This window comes from Coenobita brevimanus, chromosome 98 (assembly GCF_032717465.1).
Source record: "Coenobita brevimanus isolate Jiangsu-jjx chromosome 98, ASM3271746v2, whole genome shotgun sequence".
NCBI lineage: Eukaryota > Metazoa > Arthropoda > Malacostraca > Decapoda > Coenobitidae > Coenobita > Coenobita brevimanus.
The window spans coordinates 11,159,589-11,177,329 of NC_137051.1; the positions used below are offsets into that span (position 1 = coordinate 11,159,589).

Here is a 17,741-nt window from a genome sequence, read left to right on the forward strand (position 1 = left end):
ATCAGCAGAGTAAATGGTTTCCTGGTGTACAGAAAACCATTTGGCATGTCACTCAGTGTAGAGTCACTGATAAGCTGAAGGAAGAGGAAAGAAAGACAGAAGAGGGAGTGTGAAGTCACCCATAGGTGGAAGAAAGAGGAAAAAATGAAGGAAAGAAAGACAGAAGAGAAAGGAATGTGCAGACGCCCAAAGCAACACTACATTGAGTGAGTGGATGGTGAGTGGCCCCACCTTTCAAGCTATAAACTAATTAAATACCAAAGTTCCCAGTAACCCAGGAAACCATTTATGACACTGGGCAGTATCCACAACACCACATGATGTATGGGGGTCTAGTGGGTTAGGATGCTCCAGTTAGATGGAGTCTAACATTTTCTGCCTGAAGGATGCTTGGGGTTTACTGGTCACATAATGCCACTCAGGGAAGGGTAAAACTGGTCACCCTTACCTTAACTGTCGGGATTAAGTAGCCTAGCCCCAGTCCAATATGCTCACTGCTTATATGTGGCAAATGGGGACTGGATGATGTAAGGATGGATTCAAAAGATGCAATATAACAAATAGAACAGGTATTCATTACAATGGAAATTATCTACATACCAATACCGATATTAAGACCCACCAATGCAAGAGGAAGAGATGAGATTTTGAAGTCTGCCTGTACGCACTTTCAGGCCATCACAGTAGCCTGTCTTCAACTGGGCAAGGAGGTCTAGTAGTTCTCGGAAATGAACATCCCTGTAGAGAAGTAGGGGTGAATGGCAGCAAGAATGGGTATTTCACTATGGATGACAGACTGAAGATGCAAATGCAATCATCCCTTGCTTTTCACAGGTGTTGGGGAACAGACACACCTACAAATACAATAAAGCCTCAATATAATGGACTTCAATATACAAGAATTCGTTTTTATTGGAGTCGAGGAGCCAACCAGACTTAATTCTTATACAAAAGTCCGAGAGCGACGAGTGATAAGTGAAATATACAAAGTGAACATCTTTAGTTTGTAAGATCATTAATGATAAGGTGTATAAAGTATACAATACAGTATCTAAAAAGTGTTTAAAATTAAGTACAGTAGTAACAATAAAGTATTTTCTAAGTGCTTCCCCTCTCCATAGGTTACAAATGAGTGGGTCTGAATGCAGATGTGGAGGTGCATGCAGCTCTCCCAGTCCTCCCTCCATCCCCTCTTTTCTCCCCCATCTCTCCTCCATCCCAGCTATGGGGACTTCTGCCTGGACACAAAGAAAAAAATTCCATGGCCAAATTTGTCCCACGAAACTGGCATTACTGTTTTGATATAAACTGTATACTATCATCTTCGGTGGTGTTTATACAAAAAAAAAACTGATAAATAAAAGGACAGAAATGCAGTGACAATAAAACTTGTTCAAGCGTAAAAACAGCTTCAAATAACTTCCCAGCATCCTAGCCCAAAATTTTGCCCCAACCATGCGAGAGTAAAGCACATGCCTACATGCAGAATTTCACAAGCTTTCTTGTGATGTTTTCAGAATTTTGATTTGATCGACAGTTTTCAAGTAAACTTCCAAAAACTAAGAAAAAAAATGCCGAGTTTGGCGGGGGATGGAGGAAGGACAGGGGGGGTTGGGGATGGGGGGAGAAGAGGGGGGATGGAGGGGATGTGTGTGTGTGTGTGTGTGTGTGTGTGTGTGTGTGTGTGTGTGTGTATTTACCTAATTTACCTAATTGTGATATACAGGAAATGAGCTACACTCGTGGGGTCCCGTCTCTGTTTCTCAGTAAGTCAAAATTAGCTTTAAACTCATTTAAGTTTTTAGACTAGACGATCTTTTTGTCCAGGCTATTCCACAGGTCTATACATCTATAAGGAAAACTATATTTCTTGATATCCTTCAAGCAGCTTGGTTTCTTCAGTTTCATTCCGGGTCCTCTTGTTGCTCTCTTATCCCATAAAAACAGATCTTCTTTGTCAATTTTATCTACTCCCACCATGGTCCTGAACACTGCAATCATGTCACCTCTCTTTCTCCTTTCTTCTAAGGAAGGCAAATCCAGTTTTTCCAGCCTCTCTCTGTACGACAGATCTGTCAGACTGGGGACCATTTTGGTTGCTGTTCTTTGTATTCTCTCAATCTTGTTTTTATCTTTCTTTTTGTGAGGGGACCACACTACTGCTGCATATTCTAACCTGGGGCGAATCATGGCCACTAACAATTTTTTCATCATCTCCTCATCCATATAATGAAAAGCTACTCTTATATTAGTCAGGAGTTTATACGTCTCTCTAACTGCCTTGTTAATGTGTTTTTCAGGTGACAAACTGTCCTGGACCTGCACTCCCAAATCTTTCTCTTCTCTCGCTTATGTGATTGGTTCATTACCCATCAAATAATTCAATGATGGCCTCCTGGTACTTTTACCCATTTCCAATATTTTATATTTCTTTGCATTAAATTTCATTTCCCACATCCGGCTCCAATCGTGTATCCTATCCAGATCTTCCTGCCGCATTTTACAAAACTTCTCAATCTCTACCTTCCTCAAGATCTTTGCATCATCAGCAAACAGGCTTGCATAACTGTTCACTCCGTCTACCACATCATTTACATAAATCAGGAACATTACTGGAGCCAACACCGAGCCCAGTGGGACTCCACTTGTTACTTCCCTCCATCCAGACATCCTATCCTTTATTACTGTCATCATTTGTCTGTTTCTCAAAAAGTCTCTCATCCATTCCAGGAGGTTCCCCTTCAGTCCTCCTATATGCTCTAGTTTCCACATTAGTCTCTTATGGGGTACCTTGTCAAAGGCCTTCTCCAAATCCAAATACACACTATCCACCCAAACATCTCTCTCCTGTAGCACATCAATCACACTTGAGTAAAAACTCAACAAGTTGGAAACACATGACCTTCCACTTCTAAATCCAAACTGGCTATCAGCCAAAATATTCATCTCTTCCAGATATTTTATCCATCTATCTTTCAGAATTCTTTCGCACAATTTTGCAATCATGCTGGTTAGGGACACTGGTCTATAATTCAGGGGTTCTTCCCTGTTTCCTCCCTTATAAATTGGTACCACATTTGCCCTCTTCCTTCTTGAGGCACTTTCCCCTTTTCCAGAGAACACACAATTAAACTGTGAATCTTATCCGCCAGTTGTTTTCTGCATTCCTTCAGTACCCAATTAGAGATTCCATCTGGTCCTGAGGCTTTCCTTACATCTTGAGTTTCGTTTTCGTTTTTAAAGGCTCCAACATGCTTGGATGTGTCGGCCTTGGTCACCTAACGGTGGCTCTCCATGCTGCACAATCCATTGCAGCCTCCCTGTTCCGTCCCTTAACCCTGGGGTCACACTTAATGACCTCGTCCCATGTCTTTCTCGGTCTACCCCTCATAACCACACCCCCAATATTAACACTTCTCACCTTCCTCACCCAATTATCATCCCCCATCCTCTCCACATGTCCAAACCATCTCAATCTACCTCTCCTCATCACAACACCAATACACTCCAGTGAATGTTGGTGTGCATCAGGGGTCAGTCTTGAGTCCCATGTTGTTTATCATGGTACTTGAAGCCCTTTCACATGACTTTAGAAACGGATTCCCGTGGGAGTTGTTGTATGCTGATGATTTGGTGTTGATTGCAGAGAACGAAAGGGAGGCAGAGGAAAGGTTTAGGAAGTGAAGAGATGGTATGGGGCACAAGGGTTTAAGGGTAAATGCAGATAAAACAAAAGTGATGATATCTAGGGTTGGTGGCGGTACTGTCAAAGACGATGGAGAGTGGCCACGTGCAGTTTGCCACAAGGGCGTGGGAAGTAATTCCATCTTGTGCGGTGTGTGTGATAAATGGGTGCATAAGAGATGTAGTGGTATCAGAGGTAGACTGCGAGATAATGCTGATATTATGTGTACGGCGTGTCAGGGTGAGCAGGTGGAGATTGTCAGACGTGAAAGGATTGAACTTGCTGGTGAATCTCTTGAGTGTGTGGAAGAGTTTTGTTATTTGGGAGACATGTTGTGTGCTGGAGGTGGGGCTGGAGCTAGCTCCGTGGCTAGGGTGAGAAGTGGTTGGAAGACGTTCAGGGAGCTTTTGCCTCTCCTGACATTGAGAGGACTCTCCCTACGTGCTACGGGGTCTTTGTATGCAGCATGTGTTAGGAGTGTAATGCTGTATGGTAGCGAGACCTTGAGTTTCCAGTAATTTATACACTTCCTGTACTTCCACTTTTATATCTTTTATCACTACATTTCTAGTCACTCCCTCCCCTTCCACAAACTCCTTGTCATTAGTGAAAACTGAATGGAAACATTTGTTCATCATGTCTGCTTGCATTGCTGCATCTTTATAGACCTCTCCTTCTACTATCAGTTTGGTGATTCCTTCCTTTTGTTTCAATTTGCCATTGACAAATGTGTGTGTGTGTGTGTGTGTGTATGTGTGTAATTCACCGGGTCACCGGGTCGGTGAGGATCACCTGATGGTCGTGATCGTCAGCTTTTACCCTCCCGGAAGGGAGCTGAGAGTTCATATAGTCCGATCTAAGGGCAAGGCTGTGACCTTCACACACGCACACACCCATCCCCTTGCTCAAGGGGGACAGTAACCACCCACTTCGTCAGTGAAACTTTTCGCAACCTGAGCGAGGCGCGAACTCCCGTCTACCAGATGGCAAGCGAGAATGTTACCACTGCGTGTGTGTGTGTGTGTGTGTGTGTGTGTGTGTGTGTGTGTGTGTGTGTCCCACCCTATTCCCCCTGTACACCAGGAAACCATTTACTATGCTGGGTGGTAACCATATAACCAAATTTTGGCGCCTGGTGGTTTAGTGGGTAATTATTGTGCTCCAATTGGATTGAGCTGGTGAAGGTTTATATACAAGGGGTGGTTGGGGGTGACTGCTCATGTAATGCCACTCAGGGATGAGTGAGGCTGGTCACTCTCATCTTAAATGTCGGGACCAACTGCCCAGCCCCGGGCTCCTACGCTCCTCATGGGGCAATGTACTGTAGGATTGGACGATGGATGGATGGATGGATGGATTGAATGATTTTTTTTTTTTTTTTAAATGCGAGTAAGAAGGAACCAAAGGCTAGGAGCCCGTAAACAATTCCTTCCAAGAAGAAAAAAAAAAAACAATACAAAAGTGAGCCAATGTCAAGATCTGTTCATTTCGAGATGCCTGGATACACTGAGTTTGAAAGACTGGAGATCATAGGAAGTAGGAAATACAAACAGAGGGAGACAGTTCCAGAGTTGACTTGTTGCATTAATGAAGGACTGGGAGTAACAGTTAACTCTTGCATTAGAGAGCTGGACAGAAAAGGGATGACAGTTTGTTGCTAGACAGGTGCTACACTCCCGTCGTAGAGGTGGAGGGATGCAAACAGTTCAAAGGAGCAGTAACCATGGAAGTAGCGACAGAAATGAGATAAAGAGGCAACAGTGCAGCGGAGAAAGAGGTTGAAGGGAGCCAGCATGAGGAGGAGAGTTAAGGAATAAAAGACTTTCACTCCACCCTATTGAGAAGAGCTGTAAGTGGGAAGTCTCCCCACATGAGAGTTGTACTCTACACACAGGCGAATAAAACCTGTGTATAAAGCCAACAACTGTGCAGGGGTAAAGAAGGTATGGAGTTGGCTTAGCACACCTAATCATTTGGATGCTGATTTTACAAGCGATGTAATATGATCTTTCCAAGATAAACCCAGAGTGAACGAAACCCCATGCATGTTCAAGGATGGTGCAAGCTTGAGCTGGATATTTTTAAACATTAGTGGGTACGCCTGTGGAAGATTCGGTCAGGTTGATAGGTGTAAAATCTGAGTCTTTGATGCATTAAAAACAACAAGATTATTTTTACCTCAGTCAGAGATACGAACCAAGTTAGAAATTAGGTGTGCCATAGACTCCTCCCTTGATTGTTGAAGTAACTGCTGGGATGAACGTTGCAGGAACCGCATGGAAAGGTGAAGGGTGGAATCATCAGCGTATGAGTGGATAGGGTTAGATGTACAGCTTAGAAGATCATTGATGAATAAAAGGAAGAGTGTTGGTGATAGGACAGAGCCCTGAGGAACGCCACTGTTGATAGATCTAGGAGAAGAACGATGGCCGTCTACAACAGCAGCTACAGAATGACCAGAAAGGATGCTGTAGATGAAGGCACAGATAGAAGGATAGAAACCATAAGAGGGCAGTTTGGAAATTAAAGATTTATGCCAGACTCGATCGAAAGCCTTTGAGATGTCAAGTGCGATGGCAAAGCTTTTGCCAAAGTCCCAAGAGGATGACCAGGAGTCTAAAAGGCAGGCGAGAAGGTCGCCAGTGGAGCGTCCCTGACGGAACCCATACTGATGATCAGAAAGAAAGTTGTGATAGGAAAGATGTTTTAAAATTTTTCTGTTAAGAATAGACTCGAAAACTTTTGAGACACAGGATGTTAAAGCAATTGGACGATAGTTAGAGGGTTGGGAATGGTCACCCTTCTTTGGGACAGCCTGAATGAGAGCAAACTTCCAGCAAGAAGGAAAGGTACAAGTTGAAAGACAAAGGCGAAAGAGTTTACCTAGGCAGGGTGTAAGCACAGAAGCACAGTTCTTGAGGACAACAGGAGGGACCCCATTAGCCCCACATGCCTTGTTAGTATCGAGGCCAGTGATGGCAGAAAATACATCAGCTGAAGAAATTTTAATGTCAGCCATGAGGAAGTCAGAGAGAGGAAGTGATGGAGGAACAGCACCGGAATCATCTAAGGTGGAATTGGAGGAGAAAGTCTGAGCGAAGAGATCTGCTTTATCAGTAGAAGAAATAGCTACAGAGCCATCAGAGTAGAAAAGAGGAGGGAAGGATGATGATGCTTGAGATTCTAAATTTACTGTCTTTGAGATTCTTGTAATGTAAGAGTTTATCTTGCTGTAATTGATAAATTTGTAGTTCTTTTTTGGGGGGGCTCGATTAAATATAATAATCGTCTTAAATTTTTCCATCTTATTTTAATTTGCTTGCTTCCAGTTTGCACAAACTTTCCTTGATATTAATCACAACTAGTAGTTACGCCAGTTCTTTGCTTTTAATTCATAATAATCCATTGTGCAAGCTAGGAGTTAGCATCAGCAAGAACCTATTTAGTGGTACTGATTGTCAAGAGGTAAGGACACTTTCTCTCAGAGGCCAGCAGTACTCATAACAGCAATCATGAGTGATTATTTTCCACTGTGTACTGTTGAAGAGAAAGTTTACGAATCTCGTCTCTAGAGAACTGGCGCTGTAAGCCTGAATAAAGTAAAACTTAATACTGTACTTTACTTCATACGTCAATTCCTTCTGTCTTACAAGGTGAATTTCCTTTTCTACCATTAGTAGAGGAGCTATATATATTATATGCTTTTCCTCTCAGCAACAGACTGGGAATCTGTTGACCATTTATTTCATTAAATTGGTTATTTATCCTAATATCTTAAACCCCCGCCAAATACTACCTATGATGTTACCGTGTAAGTCTCTGTTGATTAAGGTATATAAGAGTTTGGGTTTGGGCCTGGAATGAATCCCTAGCTTTTCTTCAGTATCTCATCAGGAAAACTGCTTTGATATGTATATTGCAAAAAGTTTGGGTTAGCATGGGAAGTCCAGATGTCGCTTTTATCTGACTTTTGCTTTTTTCAGAATTTCTTGAGTTCCAACTGGTCCGTTATAGTGAGGTTTTACTGGAATGAAAGGGAACAGAACAAACCTATGAATTATGAAAGGGAACAGAACAAACCTACGAATTATGAAAGAGAACAGACAAACCTATGAATAATGAAAGCTCACCTAAAAGGACCCTTATAGCTGTAATTTCACTAAGTGATTGTCTAAAAACTTTTTGTAGTGCCTCTTAAACATCACCAGATATTAGAATCTATTTATTTAGTGTACCTTCAGATGATTAAGGTATGAACATGCATCTAACAGGATGATGGCTGTATAAATATTAAATGCTCTTTATGAAACTAACATATATTAAAGGATCATTTCACAATTGTTGAAGCAGTGGGTCACACCAAATTACATATACAGTAAATCTTTGATATAACAAACTAATTGGGGGGAGGGGGTGGGTCGCTATATCCGTGGAGTCGTTTGGTCCTATGTGTGCAACCACAGCTTACTCTATGAAGTTTCACATGGAGAATTCAATGGTTTATGTAGTTATACAGTACAAGTACAGTAAATACCATCCCATATGATGTTGCACATATAAATACAATGCCTATAATAAGAATACAATACAGTGAGCCCTCAAAATACTAAAGGGATAGGGACAAAAATTTTTTTTCGTAATCTGAAATTTCGTATATCGGAACGATTCTCCCCATTGAAATATAAATGTAAAAGGGGGGATGCATTCCAGGACCCCATTGGACCCCCCACTTAAACTCTACCCCTCCTATTTAGAAGTATGCATACACATATACAGTACTATACTGTTGTACAGATATAAAAAAATAAAACATACAACTAATTACTGTAGTATTAGTACACTGCACAGTTAAATATAGACCCATGCTGCAGCTGGAGATTCGTGTCGTCGATATGGTGCTATGTCACATGGTGGAACCCTATTGCTCCTCTGGTACTTCCTTGACTGGTGCAGGTATCTGAAGCTGTTGATGGTCAAAGTTCCTCTCCAGAGTCAGAGTACGGTGCTGTTTCTTCTTGGCAGCTGGTTCCCTGGATGCTGGAGATGATGAAGGTCACTTGGGAGGCATGGCAAAAATAAGAAACGAGGAAGAACAGTGAAAAACTGCTTAATGTACAGCGAAGCTGAGAGGAGAGGATGGATGTGACTCGACTGAGAAGCGCAAGAAAATGTGTTTACCAGAGAGGGGTTAGTTAGTTTTCTCGCTGCAAGCGAGCGCGGCACTGTGCAGCGCGCCCATTTTGAATTTTTCGTATTTCCTCTCGTGTCGCTTTTCGTACCATCGAGACAGATACTTCATATTGTGGAATTTGTCCTTAAATTCATTGCTTTCATACCATCGGAAATTCGTACATCAAGTTTTCGTATTTCGAGGACTCACTGTATAATGTAGTACTGTTACAGTACACTTACCACGCCAGGGAGTGCCAAGAAATGATGCTGTAGTCACCACAGGAATAGGAGGGAGGCAGGGGGGGATTTCTGAAGAGGTTAGATGTCGGCACCACACAGTACACCTGTACACCAGAGCACACCACACTGTACACACCAGAAATTTTTGTAATGTATCACTAGGGCACTATACTTGATTTAACAATAATACAAACTGAACATTACAGAACAATATTTACATTTAAGTACAGTACTATACACACCATATATCATCACATTTTATTCACTCATTCATCATCTGATTCAGTGAATATTATTTCTGGTGACTCTGGTGTCACTTGTGTCTGCGAAGAAGGTGTGCTGGGGCCAGAAGCCAAACTGGGGAGGTTCACAGAGGACGTCGAAGCAACAGACACACTCGAGGTGTCAGACATAGTAGGTTTCTTTTTTCCAGGAGGCGAGGCAACAGGCTTAAAGAAGTCTGAAATTTTCTGCAGGATTTGCTTGGCCTGGTTTCTCCTCATAAGGTCCAGCCAAATCCACCTGAGGAGTTGATAATTTTCCTACCAATGTCCTCTGCGACAGCCAAGAGTGTGTCTGCTGCATCGATGGCAGCAGAGAGGGATGGCCCATGTGGTCTCTCCTTTTCCTCCTCCACAGGTGGTTCAGGTATGGTCAGTTCCTGCACTATTTCCTCCTCTGTCTGGTGGTGGTATCCAGGCAGACCACCGTCCTCGTCCAGCTGCTCTTCCACCTCTTCGCAGGGATGGAGCCTTGGCCAGCTGCAGCCAACATTTCTGCTGCCTTTGGTGGCTCAAACCCCTTTAAATCTAGCCTCTGGACTGGAGTCTTGTTTTTTTTTTAGGAGATTACACCACGCACTGCAGAGAGTTGTCACTGGCACTTTCCTCCAAGCCTCTGCCCAGTTCAGAACTGCGTCCTTGATATTATATTTCTTAAAATTGTCTAGTGTCTTCTTTCCCCTGGTATCCAAATACACCTCCTCCTCTATCCCATCCTCTGTCATGATTAAGCACTGGTCCAGGCATGTATTCTGATAATGCCTTTTTGCACTTTCTATCACCCCCTGGTCCACTGGCTGAAGTAAGGCAGTCGTGTTAGAAGGTAAAAATATTGCCCTTATTTTTCCATCCTTGGAACACAATTTCACAGTGGAGGGGTGGGCTAGGGCATTGTCAAGGAGAAGCACAGCCTTAACATCTGCCTTACTGATGCCATACCAGGCCTGGTGCTGCCGAATGGAGCAGTCAAAACTGTTATAAAACCAGTCGGTGATAATCTCCTGGGTAAACCAGGCAGAAACCTACGGTTGCTGTGGTATTAAGTAGGAAGCTTCTCCATAATATCTTTCAGAGCCCTTGGCTTCCTACTCTTACCCACAACGACTGGTTTCAGACGATGGGACCCATCGGCGTTAGTGCACGCCAACACCGATATGCGATCCTTCGCACTCTTCCTCCCCAGAGTGCTGCTTATTGTCCTGGAGGCCTGTGTATTTTGGGGGAGTGACCTCCAAAAAAGACCAGTTTCGTCAGCATTGTAGATTTGTAAGTCATGGAGGCCTCCTTCTCCTTCACCTCACAAAAGTGGTTCATGAAGGAGTCCACTGTGTCGGCGTCAGCGCTGAGAAGCTTGCCTGTGATTGCCTTATTCACAATGCTGTGACGCCGCCTAAAGTGCCACAGCCAACCATTACTGCACTTGAAATTCTCGTGACCGAAGTGACAAGCAAGCCTCTGCACCGCATGTTGAATATCAACACCACGAACAGGAACACCCTCTGCTCTCTCCTGCATGTACCATTTGTTCACTACTTTGTCGAGATTTTCCATGGGAAGTCGTTGCTTGTGGTACAGTTCCTTCCCCTTCTTGCAGGCCTTCATTGCTTTCAGGGCCTCCTTCACCTTCTCCTTCCCCTTGATGAGGTCATGGACTGTAGTTTTCTTGAGGTCGTATTTATTCATGAGTTGACTTAGTGTTGCCCTTTCCTCAAACTCCTGAACAATTTTATACTTCTCGGTCAGGGAGAGAATCTTCATCATCCCCTTGCTTGAGGATGAAGGGCTAGTTGATTCTGATGCCATTCTTGCCGTTGGTAGGAAGTGTAGGTAGATCACATGTGGTACAACAGGTCATGCAAGCGAGAGAGGCAAGGTGGGAGAGAACCAGACAGAACGAAGACTATGCACAGACTGAGAAAAACCCAGCGTGGAAAGGAGTGAGACACGCGGGCTAACTGGCCTACGTGACTTGTCGCGCAGGCGCTCCCTCGACGGGGAGTCATGGGAGCCGGCTGCTATGCGAACCTCCGCAGCATACACCAAACAAAGGTTGCTATATCCAGCAAAAGTTTGCTCGGGAAACGGTCGGTCGCGAACTTCCGCTGCATACACCGAACAAAGGTCACTATTTCCGGCGGAAGTTTGATCTGGGAATAATGGGTTGCAAACTTCTGCCGCATACACTGAACAAAGGTCGCTATATCCGGCGGAAGTTCGCTCTGGAAATGGTGGGTCGCTATATCCTAAGTTTGCTATAAAAATGTTCATTATATTGAGGTTTTACTGTATAATAAAAAACAAATTTTTAAAAGTTAATTTCTTTCCTTTACCATCGCGTAACTGCTCCTATGTCATTCGGAAGATTTTCAAAAAATTTACATAACTTAATGTAGATCTTTGGAAAAACAAATGGTGAACAGCAAATTGTGTAGGTGTACAAATAAACCTTGCTGAGCATTCACAATAGAGCAGTTCTTTTTTGTGCCAATAACTGCAACTTTATAAATAAAGAAAACAAAAATGTATATGAAAATGACAAATACACCTGTATGCTATTCACCACTTGTGGAGAATTTCAAATGCTTTAAAATGACAGCAACAGACAAACTGAACAATGCAGGGTGCTAAAATAGGAATTTAATGTACAAACACCTTAGTTTTGGGAAAATGAGTGTCAAGTTTATTTAAACTTTTCTCATGCATTACTTCCTTCTACCTGCACCTACTGTGCTGCAAATGACATAAAAGAGAAAGCAAGGTATTGCCTGTAATGGTCTTTGCCTATTATAAAACCTCACTACTTGAGTATTACTGATGCTCTTAGACTGAGATTTGATTTTTACCAGTGATAGATCACTTCCTAAGTCTCCAGGTACTGTACAGTGCTCCCACCAAATACGCAGGATCAGCACGCACAGATTTCCCTTACAGAACCCCCCAAAAAAATGTGACCTGGTACTGCATTTATGCAGAAATTGCATGCTAATTGCATAGTCACCCAACAAAGCAAACCAGTTCTAATACTCATCAGGGCTGCAGGATGTTGCAAATCATCTATGTGGTGACATCATAGCTGCCATGATTCTTCCACAATCCTCCATGCATCCTTCAACCCTGACCCGGGAACCATATGTGCAGTGATGACCTCAGTCACAACTGACCTACGCGAGATTGCGTGCACTATCTCAAATGCGTGATTCTGATTTTACCTTGTAGTGACCTGTTTGATGCCTAGTGTTAACTTTTTCTTCTTCAATGCGAGAAAGAAGGAACCAGAGGCCAGAAACTAGCAAGATTTTTCCCTCCAAGAAAAAAACAAAAACATGATAATAGAGAGCCAAATTCAAGTCTGTTCATTTTGAGATGCTGGACACACTGTGTCTGAAAGACTGAAGGTCACAAGCAGCACAAAACAGAGGAAGACAGTTCCAGATTTGACCTGTTGCATAGAAGAAAAACTGGGAACAATGGTTAACTCCTGCATTAGAGAGCTGGACAGAAAAAGGATGGAGTTTGTTGCTAGATGGGTGCTATGTGCCAACCATAGTGGTAGAGGGATGCAAGTAGACAGTTTAAAGGAGCAGTGACCACTGAAGTAGCGATTAAAAAGAGATAAAGATGCAACAGGTACTTGGCACAAATCTTCCTCTGATACACAACTTCAACTGCAAAACCTGAAATAAACTTCCAAATATTCCTCACCTCATGTGCTCCTCTCTGATGAGTATGCAAACTGTGGGTCGGCCTGACAGCCTCCAGTACTTGCCGACGAAATGGAGTTCTGTCTTTATGTCATCAATGAGGAGTGCCATGTCGTGTGAGAGGTAAAAATCGCTTACCTCAAACACCAATGGATAGCACAGAACTGTTTGGCCACATACTCGGTAGATCTGTGGAATACATCAGAGGTAAGCATTAAGTATATACCACTAACTTGTACAAAATAAAGAAAATGTTTCTGAAAAGTAAAAAAAAATCCTTATTCCTTACAGACCGTTAGTTAGCCCTAGTCCTCTACAATACACTTGATGGGACCTTAAGGGATTGGATATACTGTAGAGTGTAAACTGACAGACTGAAACAATATAGAATGGACTACAATACAGTACAGTAAGGTCCCGGGTTACGTCAGTATCGACTTACGTCAATTCAAGGTTACGACAGTCGGTCCGTGAGTGGAAATTTTAAAATATAAGAAAATAAAGAAAAAATACGTAAAGCGTGGGTTTTGAAGTGTTGCTAAGTACCGCGAGATGTCTCTGGTGTTTTCCCGCCTCACGCTTAACTACCAACAATCGCTCTCAGTCTCAGTGCTACCACCGCCTGATACAGTGATACCGTCATTTTCTTGTGTTTTTCGCCATCCTGATTCCAAGATGCCTAAGAGACAGCTTCCTGGTGACCATAACGACTCCAAGAAACGCAAGACCATCACATTACGTGAAAAAGTCGATATTATTAAGCGTAATGAGAAAGGAGAAAAGGCATCAGCAATCGGGCGTGTGCTTGGGATGAGCCGTACTACCGTAGCTACCATCCTCAAAGACAAGGAACGTATCTTGACTCACGTTAAAGGTGCAACTCCCATGCAATCAACTGTGATTACCAAGCAAAGATCGGGACTGTTGATTGAGATGGAACGGATGTTAATGCTGTGGATTGAGGACAATAATCAACGGTGCATGCCTCTGAGTGAACAGTTAATCTGTGAAAAAGCACGCACACTCTACCAAGACCTTAAGAAAGAAAAAAGTGAGGAAAGTGAGACCAACGAGACATTTGTGGCATCAAAAGGTTGGTTTACTCGTTTCAGGGCTCGAGCAAACCTAACCAGCAAAAGAATTTTCGGAGAAGCAGCCAGTGCAGATGACGATGCAGCAAAAACATTCGTTAAAGAGTTGGAGGAGTTGATTGAGAAGGAAGGCTACATTCCAGAACTTATATTTAATGTTGATGAAACGGGACTAAACTGGAAACGAATGCCTAACAGAACCTATATTGCTAAAGAAGAAAAAACCATGCCAGGTCACAAAGCATCCAAGAGCGCCTAACGCTACTTTTGGGGGAAACTGTGCAGGCGATTTCAAGCTTAAACCGCTACTCGTGTACCACTCCGAAATCCAAGAGCTCTTAAGGGGATCCTTAAAGCTAGCCTACCAGTTCATTGGAAAAGTAATTTAAAGGCTTGGGTGACTAGTGCAATTTTCATTGACTGGTTTTCAAAGTGTTTCGTGCCAGAGGTTGAACGGTATTGTGCTATGAAGAATCTGCCATTCAAAGCTCTTCTCATTATTGATAATGCTCCTGGTCATCCTTCGAGCCTGACAGAGTTGCACCCTAATGTAAAAGTTGTGTTTATGCCACCAAACACAACATCAATCCTACAACCCATGGACCAAGGTGTAATAAGAGCTTTCAAGGCTTACTACCTGAGAAAAACATTCAGACAGGCAATACGAGCAACAGAAAATGGTAAAGTAACACTCAAAGAATTCTGGAAAGATTTCAACATCTATAAGGCAGTTAAAAATATTGGAGAATGTTGGGCTGAAGTGACTGAGACAAATATGCACGGAGTGTGGAAAAAAGTGTGCCCTAACCTCGTAAATGACTTTAAAGGATTTGATGAAGACAGTATAAACGAAGTCAGCGCAACTGTGTGAAAATTGGAAACGATTTAAATCTGGACATAGACGAGAGTGATGTACATGAACTTGTTGATTCACATGATCAAGAGCTGAGTAATGAAGACTTGCTATACCTAGGAAAGCAAATGGAAAATGATGAAAAAAGTGATGAGGCAGAACCGCTAAGACAGTTTAAGATTAAGGAAATGGCAAATGCTTTCGACTTCCTAGAAAAAGCAATGGCTGCATTTGAAGATCAAGACCCAAATGCAGAGAGGTTTGCCAAAGTGTACAGGGGAATTGAGGATGCAGTGTCCTGTTATCGTCAAATCTATGACGAAAGGAAATATGCCGCCAAGCAGTCTTCAATTCTCCAGTTTTTCAAGCGAACTGAACACCGAGCCACAACTTCACCACCAGTTGCTACCTCATCCTCATCGTCAACCCCTGACTCCCTATCTTCAGCCCCTGACTCCCCTGCTTCAGCCCCGGACTCCCCTGCTTCAGCCCTGGACTCCCCTGCTCCGGTCCCTGACTCCCCTGATGCAGTGCCTTCCACATCGCAACCCCAGTAACGAGTCAAGTTGATGTCAGAAGGTATGTAGTGACACATAGTATGCATCTTTTATTACAGTACCATACAGTAATCGGTCATTTTATCACTGAAATAATTTTGCTGTCCGAGTGAGAGAAAAAAAAAAAAAGCCATCAAACTTGATGTTAGAAATGCTTACATTATCGTGCTGGTAATGATGTTATTTCATATTTTACGGCAGTAATTTACAGTAAACTTTATTGTATGATGAAGTATGAAAAGTGCTTGAATATAGGAATAAAATGTGTGTTGGCAGTGTGCACGTGTGTAAGGACGGGAGAGTGAGGGAGCAGCAGCCAGACTCAGTTGTGGGTGAGGCAGTGGTGGCGTAACTCTGCTGCCATGACGATGAGAAGTGCTGTTACCGCAGCGAGTGCGGTACTGTGACGAAAACTCTTAGCTAGTACAACTTATATTTTATTCAATAAATATCATCAGTTCAAAAGACTATGTTTCTTATACATACCTGTTATAAGATTATTACATGTATAGTATGCAATGTATGGTTGAAAAATCTGTAAGATGCATTGCGGTAAGCATAATCATACGACGTACTGTATAAAACTCGAGTTACGTTCAAAATCGGCTTACGTCATGTCTCAGGAACGGAACTCTGACGTAACCCGGGACCTTACTGTACTGGCAAACCTCAATTTATGATACCCCTACATACGATACTCCAGAACAGTGATGGGATAGAAATACCACACTACCCCACCTATCGTAGGCCTACCCCTGGTTTTGTGATTTTTTTTTTTTTTTTTTTTTTACTGATTTTGATGGTATTTTAGACTTAAATTTTGTGTTTAGGTTCATTTATAAACTGTTTTTAGACTTAGATTAATGTGTTTTACTTATGGGTGGAGTGTGCGCTGTCATTTGGGGTATGGATTCTCACCCATCAGATGGAGGTACAAAACCGCGTGGACAACTAGGTGACTCAACAAAGAATATTTTGTGTTTAACCACTGAACTGTCACCTAACCTATCCTGGAATATATAATAATAATTTAAAATAAACATTAATAATTATGAAAACCTTACAGAGTACTGTAAATATTTCATGCACTGATGAAAACTGTGACATCGATAAATCATGTGTATCCATTCGGACTGTTCAAGAAAAAACACTTAAAAAATACGAAGGAATTTCTAACTAAATGTTGGAAAGTAAGAGAGAAAAAAGTAAAGGAGCTCAGCAACCAGAACAGTAGCTAAAACGACATAAGGAGAGACCATTGAAAAGGCAATCCTGATTGCATCATCAATTGATAAATCATGTGCTTACATTCAGGCTGTACAAGGGAAAACGCTTTGAAGATACAAAGGAATTTCGATATGTTGGAAAATAAGAGAGAAGAAAATAAAGGAACCCAGGAACCAGAACAGTACCTAAAACAACATAAAGAGGGGCCTCTGAACAGGCTATCCCAATTGCATCATCGATCAATAAATCATGTGTTTACACTTGGGCTGTTCAAAGGAAAATGCTTTGAAACTACAAAGGAATTTCTAACTGAACGTTGGAAGATAAGAGAGACAAAAATAAAGGAGCTCAGCAACCAGAACAGTAACAAAAATGACACCGATGAAAAGGCTATCTCAATCACATCATCGATCACATTCCCCGTCAAAACATCAATGATTTTCCGTCACAACAATTTGCATCTTAGACGATTCTGCATCATTCACACATTACTGTTATGCATAACAGATGTTTATCTAATTCACTAGGGACCTTCTGATGGTGGGACTGTACACAATGCTGCTGCTTCTTCTCTACCGTGTTTGAATACGAGTTGAAGATCGCATGCTCCAGTGACCTTAACTGTGTACAAGCGAGACGGGCACTGGTTTAAGACTTAGGTTATCTTCTTTTACAGCTGTTAGGCCATATAGATTGGCTTTAAACTTGTTTTTGGACTCATTTGGGTGAGTTTAGGGACTTGGTTAGGGAGGAAACCCAAGGCTCAATGATGCATCCCTATACTTTACATGTTAAATCTACCTCGAGATACAATACCCCACCTGGCGATGGGTTTTTATTTAACCAATTGCATCATTAAACCGGGGTATGCCTGTACTTCATATACAATACACAGTATCCATACAGACACGTTCTGAAACAAAATGACAAAAGA

General features: G+C 42.3%; 1 protein-coding gene across 1 annotated transcript in view; it reads right to left on the reverse strand.

Annotated features, from left to right (window-relative positions):
• Positions 1-17,741, reverse strand: part of LOC145414237 (putative phosphorylase b kinase regulatory subunit beta) — a 286,779-nt gene that overhangs the window by 116,230 nt on the left and 152,808 nt on the right. The window contains exons 14-15 of the mRNA XM_080283817.1: positions 13,081-13,268; positions 623-738 (exon numbers count right to left, since the gene is read on the reverse strand). Of these exons, the coding sequence (XP_080139943.1) occupies positions 623-738; positions 13,081-13,268 (304 nt within the window). The remainder of the gene's footprint in view (positions 1-622; positions 739-13,080; positions 13,269-17,741) is intronic.